This window comes from Leptodactylus fuscus, chromosome 2 (genome assembly GCF_031893055.1).
Source record: "Leptodactylus fuscus isolate aLepFus1 chromosome 2, aLepFus1.hap2, whole genome shotgun sequence".
Lineage (NCBI taxonomy): Eukaryota > Metazoa > Chordata > Amphibia > Anura > Leptodactylidae > Leptodactylus > Leptodactylus fuscus.
The window spans coordinates 178,714,816-178,737,281 of record NC_134266.1 but is presented as its reverse complement, the minus strand read 5'-3'; the positions used below and the strand labels follow the sequence as shown (position 1 = coordinate 178,737,281).

General features: G+C 43.2%; 1 protein-coding gene across 3 annotated transcripts; it reads right to left on the bottom strand.

Annotated features, from left to right (window-relative positions):
* Positions 1–1,212: 1,212 nt before the first annotated feature.
* RGN (regucalcin) lies at positions 1,213–19,326 on the bottom strand. Of its 3 annotated transcripts, none has more exons than XM_075262821.1 (7): positions 19,295–19,326; positions 8,159–8,325; positions 7,839–8,021; positions 6,598–6,813; positions 4,958–5,089; positions 2,901–3,055; positions 1,213–1,399 (listed from the first exon to the last, which is right to left on the bottom strand). In XM_075262821.1, the coding sequence occupies exons 2-7, from the start codon at positions 8,319–8,321 to the stop codon at positions 1,349–1,351; spliced, it is 900 nt and encodes a 299-aa protein (XP_075118922.1). In that variant the 5' UTR covers positions 8,322–8,325; positions 19,295–19,326; the 3' UTR covers positions 1,213–1,348. The 3 variants fall into 3 exon arrangements, with proteins under 3 accessions (XP_075118922.1, XP_075118921.1, XP_075118920.1); XM_075262820.1 differs by lacking the exon at positions 19,295–19,326 and adding an exon at positions 8,463–8,701; XM_075262819.1 differs by lacking the exon at positions 19,295–19,326 and adding an exon at positions 8,498–8,701.
* Positions 19,327–22,466: the final 3,140 nt, after the last annotated feature.

Below are 22,466 nucleotides of genomic sequence, written 5' to 3'. Positions count from 1 at the left end.
GGAGGAATTTTGACATGGCCATGTCCACCCTATGAGAGGGTCCCCAGCGATCTTGTTGACACTCTGAGATAGGAAGAGGGTCCTAAACCTCGTGGATGGAAAAAAAAGGTTTTTCAGGATGTCTCCATTCGGCCACCATAGCTTTCTCCAGAGCAGGATCCACTTGGAAGGCCCTAGGCCCCCTATAAATGAAACTTGAGCCTTCCCCTGGGTCAAAATCTCGATGGCCTGACCGGATGGACTTTAGTAACTTTGGCATTTGTCCAACTGCAAATGCCCTTCTGGCAAGCTCTTTGGGAAGGAACTTGACGACATCATGGAACGATTGTGCTTTACCAGGTTGATTTGCATATGCACAATGCGATAATTATATCTACATTAGTTATTTGGATGTGGTCCTCTTAAAGGCCCCTAAACAGAGCTGTCACTGGTATTGGAGGTATTTTGGACCTAACAGACTTTCTTTAATCTTTTCATGACCATGTTGTGCAATACTACCTACTACATCATGAACAAGAGCCAAGAGCAAGGAGATTAGATACACAGGTTGTTACCTGCTGGATTATTCCAGTAGATAATGACCAAATTATTTAATTGCTGTGCTTCCTCCCCATTGAAGTGAGTGAAAACTATGTATCACCGGATATAGGAGACCGACAATAGAGAGAGTTAAAGAGTTATTTGAGTTGAAATATCTTGAGTGGCCAATACTGCCATGTCAATGGAACTGCAGGAATTCTAGTTATACCTCTAGTAGCACTGCATAAGCATCCTGTCTGCAGGATCTCAATGTATACTAGCTAGGAAGTTGTTTCATTTCATTTCTAAGTTGCTTACATTTTGATAGTTAAGAAAAATAGGTGCACATAAATAAATACAAAAGAATATCCTGCGGTTATTTTCAGGTTTATTATTCATGTGGAAATGTGTGAACATAAATAATCTAAAAAGAAAGAAAGACAAGAACCCTATTATAATACATTATTAAATGAATTAATGTGTACATTAGGTATTCATCTATGGAATAAAAATGTAACAATGGATTGTTACATTCAGGGATTCCCTACAAGAATGTCCTAGAACTATTATTGTTATACTAAGAATGAACTATGTAACTTGCATCTTGAAAGGGAAAGCAGATTATTATACATGATTTTATATGTAGTCACCTGGATCAGGAGATAAAATGCACAAACACAGACTAGTTATTAATCCAGGTTTATAAAAGGTTTATTAATCGAAGATTGCACTGACATTGCAAGTACGAGCTATAAAACATGTTGTTGCTGGTTTCACTTCAGCCTTTAACCTGTCAGGAGCAATGCTAACAAACATGTTACTTCTTTATTTAACCAGCAAATGGAGTTGGTGGTATTCCTTTCACTCCTAGTCCAGTTATCTGTAAAACAAATGAAATTAAAATATTAATGTATATAATAATTAGAAACCTAACAAAGTCGGAAAAGTATCAGGAATTATCCACTTCTCAAAAAGTACAACTTAGCATATGAGTCTGCTCACATTACCATTACACTAGAGATGAGCGAGTAGTGTTCGATCGAGTAGGTGTTCGATCGAATACTACGGGTATTCGAGATACTCGTACTCGATCGAACACTACTAGCTGTTCGAAGTTTAAGGTTCGATGCAGAACCAGCGTTGATTGGCAGAATGCTATACATTCTGCCAATCAACGCTGGTTCTTCTCTTACCTTTAGAAGTCTTCTCCGTGCAGCGTCCCCGCCGCGTCTTCCGGCTGGAATTCACTCTGCCTAGGCATCCGGCCTAGGCAGAGCCGACTGCGCATGCGCAGGCATGTCCTTGCATGCGCAGTCGGCTCTGCCTAGGCCCCGATGCCTAGGCAGAGTGAATTCCAGCTGGAAGATGCCACGGGGGCGCTGCGCCGGGAGAAGACTTCAAGGGGAATCCAGCCCGACCGTCACTCGTGGACTTGGTAAGTATAATTTTATCGAATGTTGCGTACCCCTGAAACGAGCATTTCCGCCCATAGACTATAATGGGGTTCGAAATCCGTTCGAACAGCCGAACAGTGTGCGGCTGTTCGAATCGGATTTCGAACCTTGGACATTTTAGTGTTCGCTCATCTCTACATTACACCACTATTGTTAGAGGAGCCACAGTACGAAGGATCCCTTTTCAGTCATATCCAAATGGAACTTGTTGGATATCACTGAAGTATAAGGCTGCGTTCACACAGAGTTTTTTGGTCAAGAATTTGGTCAGGAAAAATCCACTTCAGGAAAATTCATGAGGCTTTTTTGAAGCGTTTTTCAGGCGCAGAAAAAAAAATCAACGCCAAAAAACCACGCCAAAAAACGCTAGCGGTGTTTCCACCTCCCATTGACTTGTATTGTTTTCCTAAGGTGGAATCCCCCTGAAGAATGGACGTGTTCATTCTTTTTTCCGCTAGCGGAAAAATCGCTAGCGGATTTTTTCTGCTAGTGGAGAATCTGCTAGCATTAAAAAAGGAAAAAAATATTACATAGGACTACATGGTGAGGCGTTTTTGGGTCATGACCTTATCTATATCCGACAAAGTAGGGGCCATGGGTCACATATTCCCTTTGATATTATAGATGTGTCTTGGGGTGGTTCAATCGAGAATTATTGATACACTATCCGGGGTAGGGGTTCTGGACTCAGAGACATTAACCCCTCATATTCATGTTTTATCTAGATATAGGATGATAGGGTCATAGTGATTAGCTCCACAGGCTATCGATAGGTACAGTAATATTTTAGATGCTCACTATTTGGTGGAATGTCCACCTTTAATACTATATTAAAAGTTAAGTTTTATTTATTTTTCTAATAGGTTTGTTCTATTCTGTGACATCTGATGGTGAGACTGAACTGAACCAAGTATGGCAGTAAATTACCTTGTAAATTCCCCCAGATTGGGGCTGGCGAGCACTCCACTCTTCATCCATACCATCACAGGCCGATGTTACATACATGTCTGAATAATCCTTTCCTCCAAAAGCACAAGATGTTGTCTTGTCTACTGGTAACCTTACAGTCTGGATCACCTTCCCTATAACACAAAAATAAACAACCAGTTATATATCTTACCAGTTCAACCAGTAGATTAGTAGTTTTAACACACAAATACAATATTAAATGTGTAGATGTACATAACTACATGCACAACATTCTCTAACTGTTATTCTCTGTCATCAGCCATTGTCCGAGGATTTTATCCAGAACACACACATATATACACGTATATATATATATATATATATATATATATATATATATATATATGCACAAAATATTGTGGCCCATATTACATCTATAGAAAATCAGTCTTCGTCTTGTGTAATCTCCAGTTTTTTAATGTTTTAACTTTTTAACTGCCAAAGGCACATTACTACATAATCCTTCATAGGAATGTATAAGGGAACAGTTGTCTACACAAAGCAATCAGATTATTGCTCTCATTTTCACTATTTAATGAATCACCCAAGATGAGTGCAACAATTCATTTGCATATTCATTATACAACAGTGTAAAACATCAAGCACCTCTTTCCATATACTGTATATTACATATATATTGACAGATCTGTGACTAATCAATGACCAGTGGCGTAACTACCGGGGAAGCAGCGGAGGCAGTTGCCACAGGGCCAGGGACATTAGGGGGCCCAGCGACATCTGCTACCGCTGCGGGTTTGTTTTTTTTAATAGGCTGTTACCGGCTGGAGTTACTCCAGCCGGAAATGGGCCCTACTTACTTACCAATCCTGGCAGGGGCCGGGATCGGTAAGTGACACCGCGGGCCCCACAAACATCATTATTATACTCAGGGGTCTTTTCAGACCCCCGAATATAATGATCGGAGGCCCGGGAGAGGTAAGCTAACATAACAAACATTGTTACTTACCTCTCCACACTCTGCGAAGGCTTCGAGGCCTACTTGTGTGACTTCTTAGACGTCACATGACCTGGGCCTGCGTCCTTATGCGTCGCGACGCAGGCCCCCGGTCACATGACATCCCTGACGTCATTGAAGATAGCCGACAGCAGGGAGTGCAGGGATAGGTAAGTAACAGTGTTTATGTTTGTATCCCCCTCTCGGTCTCCGATTACTCTCGGGTCTGAAAAGACCCTAGAGTATAATAATTGTTAATGGGTGTCCACAATGGAGCATAATACTGGGTGATGGGGCCACTATGGGGTATAATGCTGTGTGCAGGGGCATCTATGGGGCATAATACTGGGTGAAGGGGCCACTATGGGGTATAATGCTGTGTGCAGGGGCAACTATGGGGCATAATAGTACGCGCAGGAATGTGGGGGAGGGGTTGGTCATGGTCTTCGGCATTGGTCGGGGGGGGGGAATGTCAAAGGTTCACAACGGGGAACCGCCATTCCTAGTTACACCACTGTCAATGAAATTGTTATTGCTGAACATTGGGATATATTAATAAACAGAAGCAAACAGTGATGAATATGTTCTGTTGGAAAAATAAACAGTGATGAATATGTTCTGTTGGAAAAATATATATGACCAGATTTTCTGCCATTTGACTATATACTTGTTGTTCAGCACTCACATTCATACATGTATATGGAGCAATCATCCTACTGTATGGAGATGTATGATTGTTTATGCCTATTCATTTACACCTATTTACAGGGTGATGTCAGTCAGTAGGTACTGGTGTTGTACATATAATTATTGTTGTTTTATATAGCAAAGTGATCAAGAATAGTGAACATATCATCTCTCAATAATTGTTCGGATATTACCACAAAGATACATTATAAAAATAACATCTTTATTTGTAAATTATTATACAGTTTTGATGTCAACATTGTCTTTTATGTTCATTATTAGAATATTAAGTAAATATATACTAAATCATGCAATGAAAATAATCTACAAATCAATGAATTAAAACAAGATTAAATGTTTTTATATATCTCACCAGCCTGAGGATCAATGCGGATCACCCTTCCTCCATTATAGCAAGTAACCCAAAGTTTCCCCTCTGCATCTATGCACATGCCATCAGGGATCCCTTCATCCTGCTGTAACTTGTAGACATGGCGGCGGTTGGCTGTGGAGAGAAACTGTTGTAATTTACTGTGGCTACCACTGATGCAAAGAAAGACATAGTTGTACTATAACTCTAAATTAACATACTGTTTATCTTAAAGAGAATCTTTCGCCACGTCTAACAAGCCCAGCTCTATTCTTCATTTAATAGGTGTTGATCAACTGATTCCAGCACAGTTGTTCACAAGCAATCATTGCTATGAATTATGTGTCTCACATGCTATTTAGACTCTATACTGTCAGGAGGGCGGTGTCAGGAAGGAGAAGACAAGGGGTGTGATTCTGATCTCTGGCACTGGCCAACTCTGTTTGGAACTCTGAATCACACCCCCTGCCTGACATTGTCCTTCTGACATTACAGAGCTCAAATAGCACATCAGGCACCAAAGCGAACTGTACTTTTTGCTTGAGAAAGGTGCAGGTTAGAGAAAAAAATCCAACTGTCCTAAAATCAGAGGAGCAGCACTTAATAGCAGATGCTAAGAACTTAAATGGGTGGAGATGGAGAAAGGTCCTTTTTAAGCTGGTCATATACATTACATGTGTATCAGTCAATCCCACAGATTTCAACAGGACCAAGATACCATCATGTATATGGAGGACTTCCACACAGCAGATGTTAGGGTATATGAGGATAAAATAGTTGGATTACAACTGGCCTATGCTTTTGTTCTCTTGAGACAAATGCTATGTGGCAGTGGCCTTCTCCCAATACAGCACACATACACTATACACCGGGCTTAGTGTACTTGTGTACCCAGCGATGGAAACGCTTCATTTCATTCAGTTGACGATCTCATAGCCAGCTGCCCATGGCTTGATCAATTTTAATCATTCTTACTGCCAGCCTTTGTAAAACTATGTGCCTTACACCTAGCTAATCTTAATTAGATATTTATTTACGAGGGTACTTTTAAGTGAGAGACTATTGTACTTCAGTATGACACGTCATATAACTTCATATTTAGGAGCATGGAGGTTTCTTGTTTTTGGCAACATTACACATACTCAGTGGTGTAACTACCAGGGTAGCAAAGGTAGCACCTGCCACAGGGCCTGGGAAATTAGGAGCCCCGCGACAGCCGCTACCGCTGGATTTTTTTTTTCTTAATAGGTCGTTACCGGCTGGAGTTACTCCAGCCGGTAACAGGCCCTATTTACTTAACGATCCTGGCAGGAGTCGGGATCGGTGACGCCACGGGCCCCACAAACACTTTAATTATACTCAGGGGTCTTTTCAGACCCCCGAGTATAATGATCGGAGGCCCAGAGAGGTAAGGGAACATAAAAAAACATTGTTACTTACCTCTCCGCACTCCAGACAGGCTTCAGGCCTAGTTGTGTGACATCCCTAACATCACATGACCGGGACCTACGTCCCGGTCATGTGACGTCCGAACATCATTGAAGATGGCCTTATTTATAGTCCTACATTGAACTCTTATAACGTTGTGCATGTGTATATATAGATAGATATGTTTATTACATTTTTAACTAGTGCTTACTTACATGTTTTTCCTGTTTTCACATCATAATCTAATGCATCCACTGTATATGAAAGACTGTCAATGTAGTACATGGTTTTGTGATCCAGTGACCAATCTAAACCATTGGAAATATCCACCATGTCAAAGTGTTTCAATACAGAGCGATCTGGATATAGAGAAAATAATGAACCCTGGTTCCTCTCCACAACTGCTGGTCGGATTTCCTGAGCCATGGTTCCTACAAGGAGACAGCACAAATTAACCTTAACAAATGTCTAGGATACAGTAGCATAAGACAGAGATTTTTTTTACTGTAAGGGCAGTGAGGTTATGAAGCTGTCACAAGATGTTGTGATAGTGGATTCATTGTGCAAGTTAAGAAAGGGCATGGATGCCTTTTGTGAATGGAAAAATATCACAGGTAAAAGGAATTAGATTTTTGGTATAGGCAAGTTGATTTAGGGTTTTATACTGATGGAAGGATTTGGTGTCGGGAACAATTTTTTTTTTCCCCTGACATGGGGCAATTGGAATCAGCCTCGAGGGGATTTAAAGGGCTATTACAGCTCTTTCAAGTTATCCCTAAATTACGAATAGGGGAATTGTTAAATAGATGGCGTTTTGTCCATTGGGGCCATCAAGAGAATATAGGTGCCTCCGTATGGAGTGGTAGGTCACACATGTGTGATACCACTCCATTCATCTCTATGGGATTGTAAAAGAGAGGCCGAGACCAGGGCTTGGTGCAGAAACATGCAGACACAATCTTCTGCTCCATTTATATGGGACACAAAAGACCCATGATCTTTGGCAAAGCCAGTGATAAGACCCTCACCAATTAGCCAGTTACCCCTTATCCTGTGAATAGGGAATAAGTAATAGTAACTGGAATATTCCTTCAATAACTATAAAACTGTTTATTAAATTATTTTCTTTAACAGGAAACATAATGATTCAAAGAGATGTTAGTACATTACAATAATTACCTTAAACCTCCGGCTATTAGCCAGAGCGGAGAGTTGCTAAATAAGAATGGGTCCAATTTCGGAGAACTTTGTCAATCTAGCGTAAGTATTATATGGTTGCACATTCATTATATAGCTAGACACTTCCACCAACAAGATCATCTGATCACAGAGGGTTCCAGAAGACAGACCACTGTCAGTCAGCTGATCACTAGTTTGGATTAATTTTTTTTAATAAGGGTTTGTCTTGGTGAAACAAACACTTTAAACTGGCAATGACAACTAAATTCCACTCCACCTGCAAAGAATCTTCCTTCTGGATCCACTTTTCCATCATTGAAACGATTGTTAGATTTATCTTCATCAATTTGAGCAAGGGGAGTTACTGACTGGTCTTCCCAATTGAGGGCTGCAAATGTACGACCAGTGGCAACGACATAGCCACCAGATTTCCGAAGTGCAACAGAGCCGACTGGTTCTTCTACATAGGAGGGGAAAAAAAGTTGCATCTTTAAGGAAGGAAGGATGAAGGAAAGAAGTCGTAAATGATTTTCAATGATCATGAATGGCTCCAATCCTCTTGAAAACAACTATTAAATTCAATAGTGTGATATTTACCTAGAGATATACTCTGTATTTTGTTAGTTTCGGGATTCCAGCGACAGACCTTCTGTCCTGTAATATCAACGTACACTAAAACGCCTTCCCTCTCATCCCAGACTGGTGACTCTCCAATTCGGTACCTCTCAGTAACAACACATTCAATCTTGATAGAAGACATGGCTCTGTATTAATAAACACATTAAGAAAATGAATTATTGCATAAAAATATAAATCAGTTGTGCTGATACTACATCCAGCCTCTGTACAGACCACAGTCCTATATTAGTCATGTGGAAGATGAGCCTAATCTCGTGCTCACCTGGTTATGTGACTGAATAAGGCATGTAAACTAACCTTGAAGTTTCTCAAACAAATTGCTGTCTAAACAGAGGGAGGAAGATTTTAGTAAAGGCTGTTTGCGCACTTAGCCACTCTTAGACTATAATCAACTGCCTTACATATTAAAAAAGAAAACTTGAAAAATCAGGCAAAAATCTGATCCTTCCAACAAGTAGGAAGTTCCCCTCTATCTGTACATTTCCTGCAACTCTCTTGCAGCTGAGAGGTCAAAGGATTTGTTTGCGCTGCAAAAGAAAAAAAAATCCCCACAGTTATCCAAGTGGGCCACCTGTTGGAGCAATAGGGCACTTCACTCATGTCAGGAAAACAAGTATGGTTTACCTACTGCAAAAAGGACTCTTAGAGGGAGCTAAAACACAGTGACCAGATGTTTGCTGGTGGTCTATGAGAATTTATGATAAGTAAGGACTTCACACACAGCATTTTGGGAGTCAGTGTTTTTTTCTCTGCAAAATAAAGCAAAGCTTAACCCAATACTGTATACCCCCTGGCTCTACCCATTATTAGAAAACAAGCTGTACTGCATCTGTCCAGTATTAAAATGTAGTCTCAGGAATTCAGCTTTAGGCCGGGGCCCCACGGGCAGGAAACTCCATGATTTACAGAAAAATTGTGGCGTTTTACAGTAACTGCAAAGTGGATGGGATTCTTGAGAATCCCATGCCCACTTTGCGGTAAAAACCGCAGCGTGGACACACTGCGATTTCCAAAGCCGATGTGGTTTTGTTAATAACAGCATGTCAATTATATGTACAGAAACACCGGCAGATTCCCTGTAGATATACAGTGCCTACAAGTAGTATTCAACCCCCTGCAAATTTAGCAGGTTTGATAAGATGCAAATAAGTTAGAGCCTTCAAACTTCAAACAAGAGCAGGATTTATTAACAGATGCATAAATCTTACAAACCAAAAAGTTATGTTGCTCAGTTAAATTTTTAATAAATTTTAAACATAAAAGTGTGGGTCAATTATTATTCAACCCCTAGGTTTAATATTTTGTGGAATAACCCTTGTTTGCAATTACAGCTAATAATCGTCTTTTATAAGACCTGATCAGGCCGGCACAGGTCTCTGGAGTTATCTTGGCCCACTCCTCCATGCAGATCTTCTCCAAGTTATCTAGGTTCTTTGGGTGTCTTATGTGGACTTTAATCTTGAGCTCCTTCCACAAGTTTTCAATTGGGTTAAGGTCAGGAGACTGACTAGGCCACTGCAACACCTTGATTTTTTCCCTCTTGAACCAGGCCTTGGTTTTCTTGGCTGTGTGCTTTGGGTCGTTGTCTTGTTGGAAGATGAAATGACAACCCATCTTAAGATCCTTGATGGAGGAGCGGAGGTTCTTGGTCAAAATCTCCAGGTAGGCCGTGCTATCCATCTTCCCATGGATGCGGACCAGATGGCCAGGCCCCTTGGCTGAGAAGCAGCCCCACAGCATGATGCTGCCACCACCATGCTTGACTGTAGGGATGGTATTCTTGGGGTCGTATGCAGTGCCATCCAGTCTCCAAACGTCACGTGTGTGGTTGGCACCAAAGATCTCGATCTTGGTCTCATCAGACCAGAGAACCTTGAACCAGTTTGTCTCAGAGTCCTCCAAGTGATCATAAGCAAACTGTAGACGAGCCTTGACATGACGCTTTGAAAGTAAAGGTACCTTACGGGCTCGTCTGGAACGGAGACCATTGCGGTGGAGTACGTTACTTATGGTATTGACTGAAACCAATGTCCCCACTGCCATGAGATCTTCCCGGAGCTCCTTCCTTGTTGTCCTTGGGTTAGCCTTGACTCTTCGGATAAGCCTGGCCTCGGCACGGAAGGAAACTTTCAAAGGCTGTCCAGGCCGTGGAAGGCTAACAGTAGTTCCATAAGCCTTCCACTTCCGGATGATGCTCCCAACAGTGGAGACAGGTAGGCCCAACTCCTTGGAAAGGGTTTTGTACCCCTTGCCAGCCTTGTGACCCTCCACAATCTTGTCTCTAATGGCCTTGGAATGCTCCTTTGTCTTTCTCATGTTGACCATGTATGAGTGCTGTTCACAAGTTTGGGGAGGGTCTTAAATAGTCAGAAAAGGCTGGAAAAAGAGATAATTAATCCAAACATGTGAAGCTCATTGTTCTTTGTGCCTGAACTACTTCTTAATACTTTAGGGGAACCAAACAGAATTCTGGTGGTTTGAGGGGTTGAATAATAAATGACCCTCTGAATAAACTTTTCACAATTTTTTTAAAAAAATAAACAAAGAAATAACATTCTTTTTTGCTGCAGTGCATTTCACACTTCCAGGCTGATCTACAGTCCAAATGTCACAATGCCAAGTTAATTCCGAATGTGTAAACCTGCTAAATCTGCAGGGGGTTGAATACTACTTGTAGGCACTGTAAGTGTAACAGAAAGTCCCCGGAGGAAAACTCTGCAAACTATCTGTTTAAAGCACAACGGGAAGAACTGCGATGCGTTACTGCCGCGTTTTTACCCGCAGTACTGCATAGCTGCAGGTCGTCCTGTGAGGCCTTAGCCTTAATATCAGCAGGGGAACACCGCTAATGAGGCGAGGTGAGGTGGCAATTTTACTTTTTTTTTTTTCTTACCCTAAACTAGCCCAAGACAGGCTGTTCTGAATACAAGGCTGAGCGGACCTATCTTGGGCTGTGTCACGGGATGGTTAGAGTCTATACTATAGGCAATGTGTAATATATATTTCATGTGGAATGTATTCTCTAACCTGTTATATACATCAATGTGTAGTTGGCTGATTAGGGTCTAGTGTGTTAGCACATTGTATGCAAATACCTCTAACTAGTGAGGACAATGGGTGGAGATAATCTGATCAGTGTCTCCAAGAAGATGTTGGATGGTGCATTGTCCATAGTAGACAGGGAGTCTGCTCTCCTTGGTATAGGTGAGGGGGGAAGGATCTGTGACTCAGCCCTTCCCACCCACAGATATAGGTGTAACAGTCTTAGTATATAGTTGTAGCTGGAGTTAGTATGTGTTAGCCGGCCTGTGCACAGCTCTGCAGAGAGCCAGGATATAGTTACAGGACCAAGGAACCAAAGTTATCATTGGATTGTGACTTCTGTGGACTTATTGTTATTACGGTTGATGTGACCGCCGCCGGCTACTAACTTTGTGGATTACAATAAATTGCTGTTGTCTCCCGACCTCTTGCGTCCGTGTTGATTCAAAAGACCATCTGGAGGAAGGACGTATACCTTTGCTCCGTGACAACTGGTGGCAGCGGTGGGATCAACAGCGGACAGCGAGATGGACTACAGCAGCCCAGCGATTAATGGAGCCACAACCTCAGAATACAGGAACTGGACTATGGCAAGTCTACAAGTAAGGGCCCGGGAACTAAACCTGAGTTACCAGGGAAGAACGAAAGATCAACTGATCGAGGCACTGGAGGAGATGACCCTGCAAAGCGACCATGAGGAGGGCTGCCCCCAGGAGACTGGAGAGATACGGGAGTGGCAGGTACAGACCCAAAAGAGCAGATGGGTTGTTTTGTATGAGGAGGAATTGGCAGTGCTGGGGCTAGGAGCAACTGCAGAGCAAAGGAGTAGAGCATTACAGAGGGCTCAGGAAACAGAGAAGGAGGAACAGAGAATGGCGCATGAAAAGGAAAGAATGGCGCATGAAATGCGAATGGCTGAGATAACTACGCGGAATTATAATCAAACGCCGACCCCCAGCCCAACAGTGAGAGAACCACCATATGTCTCCCATAAACACTTCAAGACCTTTGATGAAGCGGCTGGGGATGTTGATGGATATTTTCAGGACTTCGAACACCAGTGCCACCTGATGGAAGTCCCAGAGAAGGATTGGGTCCGGTATCTGGTGGGGCACCTACGAGATGGGGCTGCGGAAGCTCTCAGAGCTATGGACCCTAGTGATCAGCGGGACTATGAGGCCATTAAAAGAGCGGTGCAGAAGTATTATGCAGTCACTCCAGAGACCTACCGAGTTCAGTTCCGCTCTTTGTCTTACAATGGGGGAAGCTCCTTCCACATGTTCGCCCACAAGTTGAAGCAAGCATGCAAGCGCTGGCTAGAAGGAGAGGAGGCTGTCACAGTCGATAAGATCCTCCAAGTCATACTTAAGGAACAGTTCTTTTCCCAGTGCCCCGCTGAGATCCGTGAGTGGGTGCTGGAACGGAACCCAGCCACAGTTGAGCAAGCTGCTTCTCTTGCAGATGAGGGCCTGACCATCAAGCCGCAGTGGAAGAGGTTGTTTGCAGAGGAGCGGAAAACTACCACAGTCCGCCAGACACCCTTCAGCCAGCCACCCACCTTTCGTGTCCGGCCTCAGGATTACAATTCCCCCTCTACCCCTGCCCCAGCCCATCGGCCTCCAGCTATGAACAACCCTGTCCCTAGACAACGACCCACTGGAAGAATGCTAGAGCGCAGATGTTTTGGGTGCGGGCGGCCTGGACATTTGCAAGCTAGTTGCCCTGCTAACATGGGGGCAAGGGCCACCGTGGCATCCCGGCCTATTCACTACCTGGGAACCACCCCTAGGACAGAAAGTTTGGCCCCATTTCCAGATGACTTCATGAATGACCCATCTGTTCCACCTCCAGGGGTCTATGGGATTCAGCCTTCCACCACACATCCTGCAAACCTTCAGAGGAAGCACTTGCAGGAGGTCCTACTGGATGGCCGAACAGTTGTTGGATTCCGGGACTCGGGAGCTTTCCTAACGGTAGCGGACCCCCGAGTTGTGCGACCCGAGGCCCTAGAGGAGGGCCCTGGCATTTCTATCAAGTTGGCAGGGGGTACTCAAAGACGTATTCCTAAAGCTACCGTGGAACTCGACTATGGTTATGGACCAAAACGATGCACAATTGGTGTGATGAGCGGGCTGCCGGCCGATGTTCTGTTAGGCAACGATGTTGGAAATCTACAGTGCCACTTTGTGGGAGCAGTGACCCGAAGCCAAGCTCAGAGAGACGCCAACATGGATCGACTGCCAGATGCCAGCTCTTCAACCCTACAACTTTACCATTCAGTACCGCCGAGGGAACCAACACCAGAACGCAGATGGGTTATCCCGGCAGGAGGACATATGAGCTATAGAGACTGATGTGCATTCCCCAATTTACCTGTGTAGGCCAATTGTGTCATGCACATGTATTGAGAGGGGGAGGGGTTGTCACGGGATGGTTAGAGTCTATACTATAGGCAATGTGTAATATATATTTCATGTGGAATGTATTCTCTAACCTGTTATATACATCAGTGTGTAGTTGGCTGATTAGGGTCTAGTGTGTTAGCACATTGTATGCAAATACCTCTAACTAGTGAGGACAATGGGTGGAGATAATCTGATCAGTGTCTCCAAGAAGATGTTGGATGGTGCATTGTCCATAGTAGACAGGGAGTCTGCTCTCCTTGGTATAGGTGAGGGGGGAAGGATCTGTGACTCAGCCCTTCCCACCCACAGATATAGGTGTAACAGTTTTAGTATATAGTATATAGCTGGCAGTTAGTATGTGTTAGCCGGCCTGTGCACAGCTCTGCAGAGAGCCAGGATTTAGTTACAGGACCAAGGAACCAAAGTTATCATTGGATTGTGACTTCTGTGGACTTATTGTTATTACGGTTGATGTGACCGCTGCCGGCTACTAACTTTGTGGATTACAATAAATTGCTGTTGTCTCCCGACCTCTTGCGTCCGTGTTGATTCAAAAGACCATCCGGAGGAAGACGTATACCTTTGCTCCGTGACAGGCTGGCTTAGGCCTCTGTGTCTCAGCGGTAAAGTAGGTGAGTTAGGGTACTTTTTTCTTTTTTTTTATAGACTGCTACCTGCTGGTGTGTCCCCAGCAGTTAGCAGACTATTTATCTACCTCCCCGGTCATTCTCATGGCTGCCGCCTGCTTCCCCTTCTGCTACAGGACAGAATAGGGAAGCAGAAGCGGCTGTGAGCAGGCCCAGGCCATTTAATATTAACAAAATATCAGGGGTGGATCCAGGGCCGGGCGAGCCGGGCAACCGCCCGGGGCCCCGCGCTTAGCGGGGCCCCGCAGCGCGGGCCGGACCTAACAAAATGGTCCCGGTCGGCATGTCCCGATTTCAACTCAACGGCGTCCTACGGACGCCGATGAGCTGAATTCATAGCTGTTTAAAGCAGGAGCTGTCACAGCTCAGCTCCTGCTTTAACGCTGAGCTCCGACATTTGTAGCCGCGATGTGATGACGTCACATCGCGCCTACAATATGTGTATGAGGGAGAGAGGTGTGTGTGTGTGTGTGTGTCCAGCATGACACTGGGGCAGATGAAGGGGGAGAGAACAGCATGACACTGGGGCAAATGAAGGGGGGGGGAGTACAGCATGACACTGAGGCAGATGAAGGGTGAGAATGGCATGACACTGGGGCAAATGAAGGGGGGGAGAACGGCATGACACTCAAGCAGATGAAGGGGGAGAATGGCATGATACTGGGGCAGATGAAGGGGGGGATGGCATGACACTGGGGCAGATGAAGGGGGGGAGAACGGCATGACATAGGGGCAGACGAAGGGGGGAGAACGGCATGACATAGGGGCAGACGAAGGGGGGAGAACGGCATGACACTGGGGCAGATGAAGGGGGGAGAACGGCATGACACTGGGGCAGATGAAGGGGGAGAACGGCATGACACTGGGACAGATGAAGGGGGAGAACGGCATGATACTGGGGCAGAGACGGGGGGGACATGAAACTGTGGGCAGATAAAGGGGGAGAATGGCATGAAACTGGGGACAGAGATAGAGGGGGGAGGACATGAAACTAGGGGTAGATGAAGGGTGTATATGAAAATGGGGGAGTGATGGAGGTGGGACACATAATTTACGGGTGACTGTAGGAGGATTATACTGTGTGGAATCATGAAAATTGAATGAGAATGGGCGGAATCAACATAAAAGTGGGCGGGGCCTAATTTGCCGCGCCGCACGTTTTATTCCCTCTTTCTAGTCTTCAACAGTTGGGAAGTACAGGTTAGAAGTGCGAGACCCCCCAGTAAGTAGGGCCCCGCTAAAGTAAATTGCCCAGGGCCCCGCAAACCCTGGATCCGCCACTGCAAAATATTCCTGACTAATCAAGCTGAAACGTTTTGGCTTCCTCAGTACTTTTCCCATATAGTGGAATTCAGCAAACATGTCTGTTCTCACTAGCCCAGCACAAATCTATAACCAGAGCCTTAAAGGGGTTGTCCCATCACAAGGATCCTATCTATACTGCTTGTTAATGTGGATTTAAGACTTTTCCTAAATACACTGCTTCAGCAAAACTTCTTTGTTTGTCCACTATCTTAATTTATTCACTTCATTGTTGATACTGTGTTTCTATGGCCCTTGGGATTATCTGCTCAAATGTCAAGTGATGTAGCTGCCTGCTCTCAGAGGGAGGGAGGAGGGGCTAAGTGCATGGGAGCGAGCCTGTGTCTGTAGCGGTTCCAGTATCTGTGTCCTGTGACCTAGCTTCCTGCACTCAGATAAAGGAGGGGGGAAATGAGTGCTGCTTTCTTATATAAAACAGTCTAAATCCTAGTGGGCAGAAGGACCTGGTACCTTAGCCCACTAGGATTTAATCCAAGTGTTATAGGACCTTTGATGACATCACAGGCCCTTCAGTCGTCCCATAGGATCACGCTATGTGGTGGGCGGAGCTACACGCTAATTTGGGGCGGAGCTAGACTAGAGGTAGTCGGACGGTATAGCTTTGCATATGAAACCCCGCCCACCAATTGACGTCGAAAACTAGGAAGAAAGAAGTCTTTGCAGCAGCGAAGACTGGTGAGCAAGGGACATGGGAATACCCCTTTAAGGGTATGTTCACACAGAGTTTTTTGCAGGTGGATTTTGATGCGGAATTTGCCTCAAAATCCGCCTGCAAAAATGCTTGCTTGGTGCTTATTTTCCCGCTAGCGATTTTTTTCAGCTACCGAGAAAAAGAAGCGACATGCCCTATCTTCCCGGGGCTAAGTCAGTTGTGGCGTCCGCGGCAGGAGCCTCACTCCTGTTTAGGCCCATTCATTGGGCTTAATCTGGCGCAGGATGCAGTGCATTGGCATCCTGTTGCGGCTAGCTGCACGGAGAAGTCACACAGTGGAAAAGGTTTACGTCGTGTGAACATACCCTAAAACATGGCATTGCGTGCAGGAGAAAGAAACTACATGTGTCTTAGTGCAAATTTAAACTAACAAAATTATCTGGCGCCGCCCCCTGAGAGGCTGGCTGCCTTTGATGCAGTGCTCCAAGCTGGGAGCAAACTTTTTCTTTCCTTTTTCACTATTTTTCTCTATATCTTCAAGAATCCGGTAACCAAGCAATCTAGCACTATGAATTTAGTAACTATAAATCGAATGGAAGACCCTGTGGAGTTTTTTGTTCCTTTTGTTTCCATTGTAAAGCATGGACTCAAGACCTGGTTCAGCTGGTTTCCACATGTGCCTGTTACCATCCCCCCCAGCTAGGACAGCATGGCTCAACATGCGGCATGGAAGAGAAACCTACATGAAAATGCGGACTTCTTCGTTCAAGGAGATGATTTCTGGCGTCAATTGCTGATGTGTGAAGATGCTACAGCTGACTGGTATTTCTTTCTATTACTGTGGACACGTGGGACACTGTTACAACCTGGGAACCATCACCCACCTACCCCAGGAGCTATGGAAGCTTGGCAAGAGAGCAGCACCATGTATACCTGGATGGTCTCTGACTTCCTTGGGGCAGTAGAACACTGTGGTAAGGAGGAGGAGGAGGGCTTGTGATGAAGGACAATTGGGGCATTTTTTGTGGTTAAAAGGACAATAGTGCTGATGCAAGATACCGAACTATCAGCTGTGAGCAGGAGATCTCACCACCTACCAAAGGAACTGCCACATGTTATCATGATAGCTGCTTATGTCCCCCACGTATGCAAAAATTTCTGCTTGTTATATCCACATGCTGTGACCCCCCCTCCTCGTGTCCTACAACCAAGTCGGCTGTATTATTATTATAATTATTATTATTAACATCAATCCGCACAGAGAACTAAATGATCCTGCAGTATGTCTGTGTTTCTTTATTTTTTAGTTGCTATGATTCCTAGGATTTCTCTATCTGCCATGAGCTTCTATGTGTTTCTCTCTTGTTATATACTACTGTACCATCTATGAAACTGTATCACTGAAATTTCCCCATTGTGGGACTATTAAAGGAATATCTTATCTCTTATCTTAACTGCAGGCTATGCACAATGCAGTATGGATCTATGTGACAAAGATGTGTAATAATCCCATGCGTAAGAAGCTTTGTGATTTTTTTCAGGGTCGCTCTAGAGTTGTTTTAGCATGGATCAATAATGCTGAAATATTGAGCAATGAGTATTCGTTTCATCTTCTTACGTAATCCAGTGCTACAGAGAACAGCATAGAGCAGCCAACTGAGGTGAGGTTTACATCTGCGCCAGTCTCCAGACCGCTGTATAGTCTATGGAGTCCACAGTTTTAGTGGTCTAGCTGTCCGTCGTTTGTGTTCCCTGGTGGACCTGAACAATTGAGACCCGTGGGCAGATGTGAATCTAGCCTAAACTGATATTTCACTTCTACAATAGCCTTGTACTTATACGAACGGCACAATGCAAAAAAAAAAAAAAAAGAAAAAAAAGTTGAGTAGAATCTGCTATATCCCCATTTTTTCATTGTGCAGTGTATTGGTATACCTGCTAACAGTCACGGTGACAGGCAGGGAGTAACTAAATGAGTAGAAGTCTTTATCAGATTATAGTAAGACCCTGGTATCCATGGTTCCATTAACCACGCTAAGCAGAGGGAAGTTATCCAAGATCTTATAGTAATGACCCCTATTTAAGATAATTCATTAATATAAGATTACTAGGGGTCTGACACCAATACAATAGTGTGTACACCGTGTGTTATAACATTTTGCTACTATCTGAAGTTTCTTGTATACTATTCCCCATAGATACCAGGTTTTATTGTATAGCCATACTCTGCATGGCCCAAAAACTAAAGAAATACTATTTTAGCTTTTATATACACCATGATGATTCCTACAGTTTTCATTCTGGTTATACCCAGCCAGTCCTCCGTATACTCCTGTGTACAATTGTAGTAGATTAGACAAATAAAACAGCCAGTGATCTAGAAAATCAGACAAGGGACCCATTACACTGGAATGGGAATGTGCTGTTACATTAAATCGGTCAGACTAAAATGCATTCTGCTGTAGCAAGAGCTTAAGGCCTCAGTGAGATGGCTGTATTATTTCTCTTACTTGTAAAGCACCAACATATTCCTCAGCACAATACAGAAATTGTCAGTCACTATCCCATATAGAGCTCACAATTTTCTATCAATATGTCTTTGATGTATGGGAGGAAACTGGAGTACCCAGAGGAAACCCACACAAAAACAAGCTGGAACATACAGACTTCCTTTGGTTGGATTTGAACCTAGGACTCAGAGCTGCAATGCCACAGTGCAGGGGATAAGGATACGCCATCAATGCTAGATTATGGATAACCCCTTTAAGTTTTTTTGCCTTCTATGGATACACATGCACAAGCAATTTACCATACCATTAATAATGTTGCTGTTAATGAATATTTTGGAGAAACAGACAAGACAAATCACAAGAAATAATCATTACCACGTTACTGATTTTTCTAAGCATTCTCAATACTATTGCAATAGATCAAAAAGTATGCAAATGTAGAGAACCCGTCAACTCTTACCATTGACCTTTTACATGATACAGACATATTGTAAAGATAAAAAGTAAGATTTTACCTATATCAGGGCCTAGAGTTATTGTACTGGCTTGACTGCAACAGGCTGTAGTAATTCCTGTCTTATATATATCAAGTCTATTAATATTTAACTGTAGTAGTCAGCGCACCTTCCAGTATGTCTAATAGACTGCAGCTTAGTATTAACAAAATATTCCTGTCTAATCATGCAGAAATGTTTTGGCCTCTTCAGCACTTTTTCCATGTAGTGAAACTCAGCAAGGATGTCCATTCTCACTAGCCCAGCACAAATCTATAACCAGAGCCTTAACAGATCCTCACCACGTTTGTAAATTCAGGCAGTGCTATGCTGGCAAGTGACTTTAATGTGGGAGGAAACTGGAGTACCCAGAGGAAACCCATGCAAAAACAAGGTGGAACATACAGACCCCTTGCAGATGTTGTCCTTGGTCTCTCCATATTTGTAAGGTAAAACCAGGACTGGAATCTAAACAGAGGATGTGCAGATTTTTCCATAGATCAGTTTCACTCCTGTTTCCACTTACAAATATTGAAAATTACTGACAAGTACTGCTGACTGTATAAGGAATAACATGTATTTTGTTTATTTAAATTTCTATTCATCCTAAGTTTAAGAGTCCAGTGGGTGGTCATAGTCAGTGAGTGACAGCTGTCTTGGTATGCAGAGTCACAAGAGAGGTTGCCAATCAGAAAGAGAAGACATTTCAAGGGATAAATGACAAGTCAGACCTCCTGCCCGCGACTACAGTATTATTTTTTTATTTTTTTTTACTGTCTGTAAATTGCAGATCAGCTGTCCGTGTTTTCATTCCCTACTTTTGATTTTGTCATCCATGGCTGTATCATAATTACTGCAAATACTGTCTGTAGTGCATCCTTGTGCACTTATATTTGCGATCCATAAAAAAAAAAAATGGGAGGCTATTAATGATGTTACTGCCTAGTGCCAACCTCCTACTAAGGTCACATGGTCAGATTGGTACCATTTTCTCTTTCCTTTTTCATAAGGAGAACAGTTTAGAATCCTTTGCTGATCCAGCTCAGGTTTCTGGTGAATCTTTCAAGGCAAGACAGACTCAGATTGTGTTATGGATGATGTTTCCTTAGCCTGTATTCTCTTTCTGCGATTCAGTCACCAAATCCTGATGCTGGAAGAACCAATGCAGAGAGACAGAGGTTTATTCTGCACCCCATTATCTCTTAGCAGCCCAGGAAAAGCAAAGTTCCATGAATAGACGAGTTCCACAGCTACTTCTGTATGTCAATCTGCAGTTTTGACAGTCTGTTGTCAGATATATAGTCTGAACTCACCTTCCAGGATGTCAACATTACCTTGAGAAATGTCCTGGGTATGTCTTGGTACCACAGTATAATGCTTATTGTTTTCATTTTTCTTTTGTGCCATGTCACCATCGTTAGAATAATAGGTTCATCACCTACAAAAGTCAATGTATTAGTAAGCGACGTTTGCTTACTAATACATGGACTTTTTCCCAAAAAATTTCTGGAAACTCATTCACATCACTCCACCAATTCAGGGTAATAAGACTCACCTGTGAAGTGATATGGCAGCCACCGAGAGTGACTAGGATGCTGCAGCCCATGTTAGAAGACTAGGTTTGTTTCACTGCTACTTGCTTCTACCAAGTTTCCATACTGTGTGGTCCTGTTTGATGGTAAACACATTTATGTGAAGAAGCCACCTCACTCAGGGTCCCTATTCTTCAATTATTATAAAATATGTTTCTGTGGTATTGTAGGCCTTGGCCGATAGTGACTACAAATCTGTAATAGTAGATATTAGGGAGCTATGGGACCTCTGCTAATGCTGCCATCTACAGGGCTTCTGGGATGGGTGACTAACTTCAGCCCAACCAACTTGCCCTTCCAGAACCAACAAAACTGCCTGGATTGTCTGGACCTCATAGCAGATGAAGGTTTCAGACGTTCTCCCTTCCTTCTTTTATAAAAATGTCTATGAATCCCAGTACTGTAATGTGGTGCAAACTTCTTCAGGTAAAATCATATCATTCTGCCAAATAAGTCCTTCACAGTCTTCTACATATGACACTTGTGCATTTGCTCAGAGAGCAAACGTCGATAGAGTTTGAACTTAGCAACTATGCAGACAACTGAATAACCATTCTGAAGGATCTGCAACGTTCAATTTGGATGTTGTCAGCTTAGGAACAAAACTCCTAAGAGAAGTGGGCAGAATTGTTGCTGGAGAAGCCACTGGACAAGATTGTATGATTGTTTCTCTATTTGAGTCTTCAAGAGCAACTTGAATATTGCAAGCAGTGCTGTGTTTTCAGGTAATAAATAAGAACAACGTATTTAAACTGTATACAGTCTACTTTGTATGTATAAAATACTACACCATGACTCAAAAATAAAATATTCTGTACATGAGGATGTACAGGTGTATAGTACTTACCATGGATAGTAGTGGTACCTGATATAGGCTCATGTATCACAGTGTCCGGTAAACAGAGAAAATATATACTTACTGCCCAATTACCATCATGTCATACAGAAACATTATTTGTTGTATGTGCAAATCCAAAGGACACTTGGACTGTTGGTATTGTCCCTGAACTTGTTTCAACATTCTTTGGCCTCATCCACTGAAACAGAAAAGCAGTAAAAAAAAAGGTAAACTGTCCTATAAAATATGTTACGTGTGAAAGAGAAAAAAAAAAAAAAAAAAAAGGAAACTGAGCAAAGTTAAATGCATCGTATTGGGGCAACATGGTGGCTCAGTGGTTAGCATTGCAACCTTGAAGCACTGGAGTCCTGGGTTCAGATCCCACCAGGAACAACATCTGCAAGGAGTTTGTATGTTCTCCCCATGTTTGCGTGGCTTTCCTCCCATTCTACAAAAGACATACTTAAATGGAAAAAGAAAAAAAAAAAAAAAGCATCGTATTAGCCATAATGTTGGCGCTACAAAGGGACATCGCAGGCGTTTTACTCTCTGTCTTTGACCTACTCTCCCAAGCGGTCTTTGCAGCTCCTTCACAATTTCTTCCTAAGCACAATCTTTACTGCAATTATCATGGCAATTTTTAGAGCATTTATCCCAAATAATGGGATGCCCCTGCAACAAAAAAAAAAAATGCAGTTTCTAGTAGGCACAAGCATAGCATAGGCCCAAAATAAAGAACTCTGTCAGCATCAGCTTTGTACCG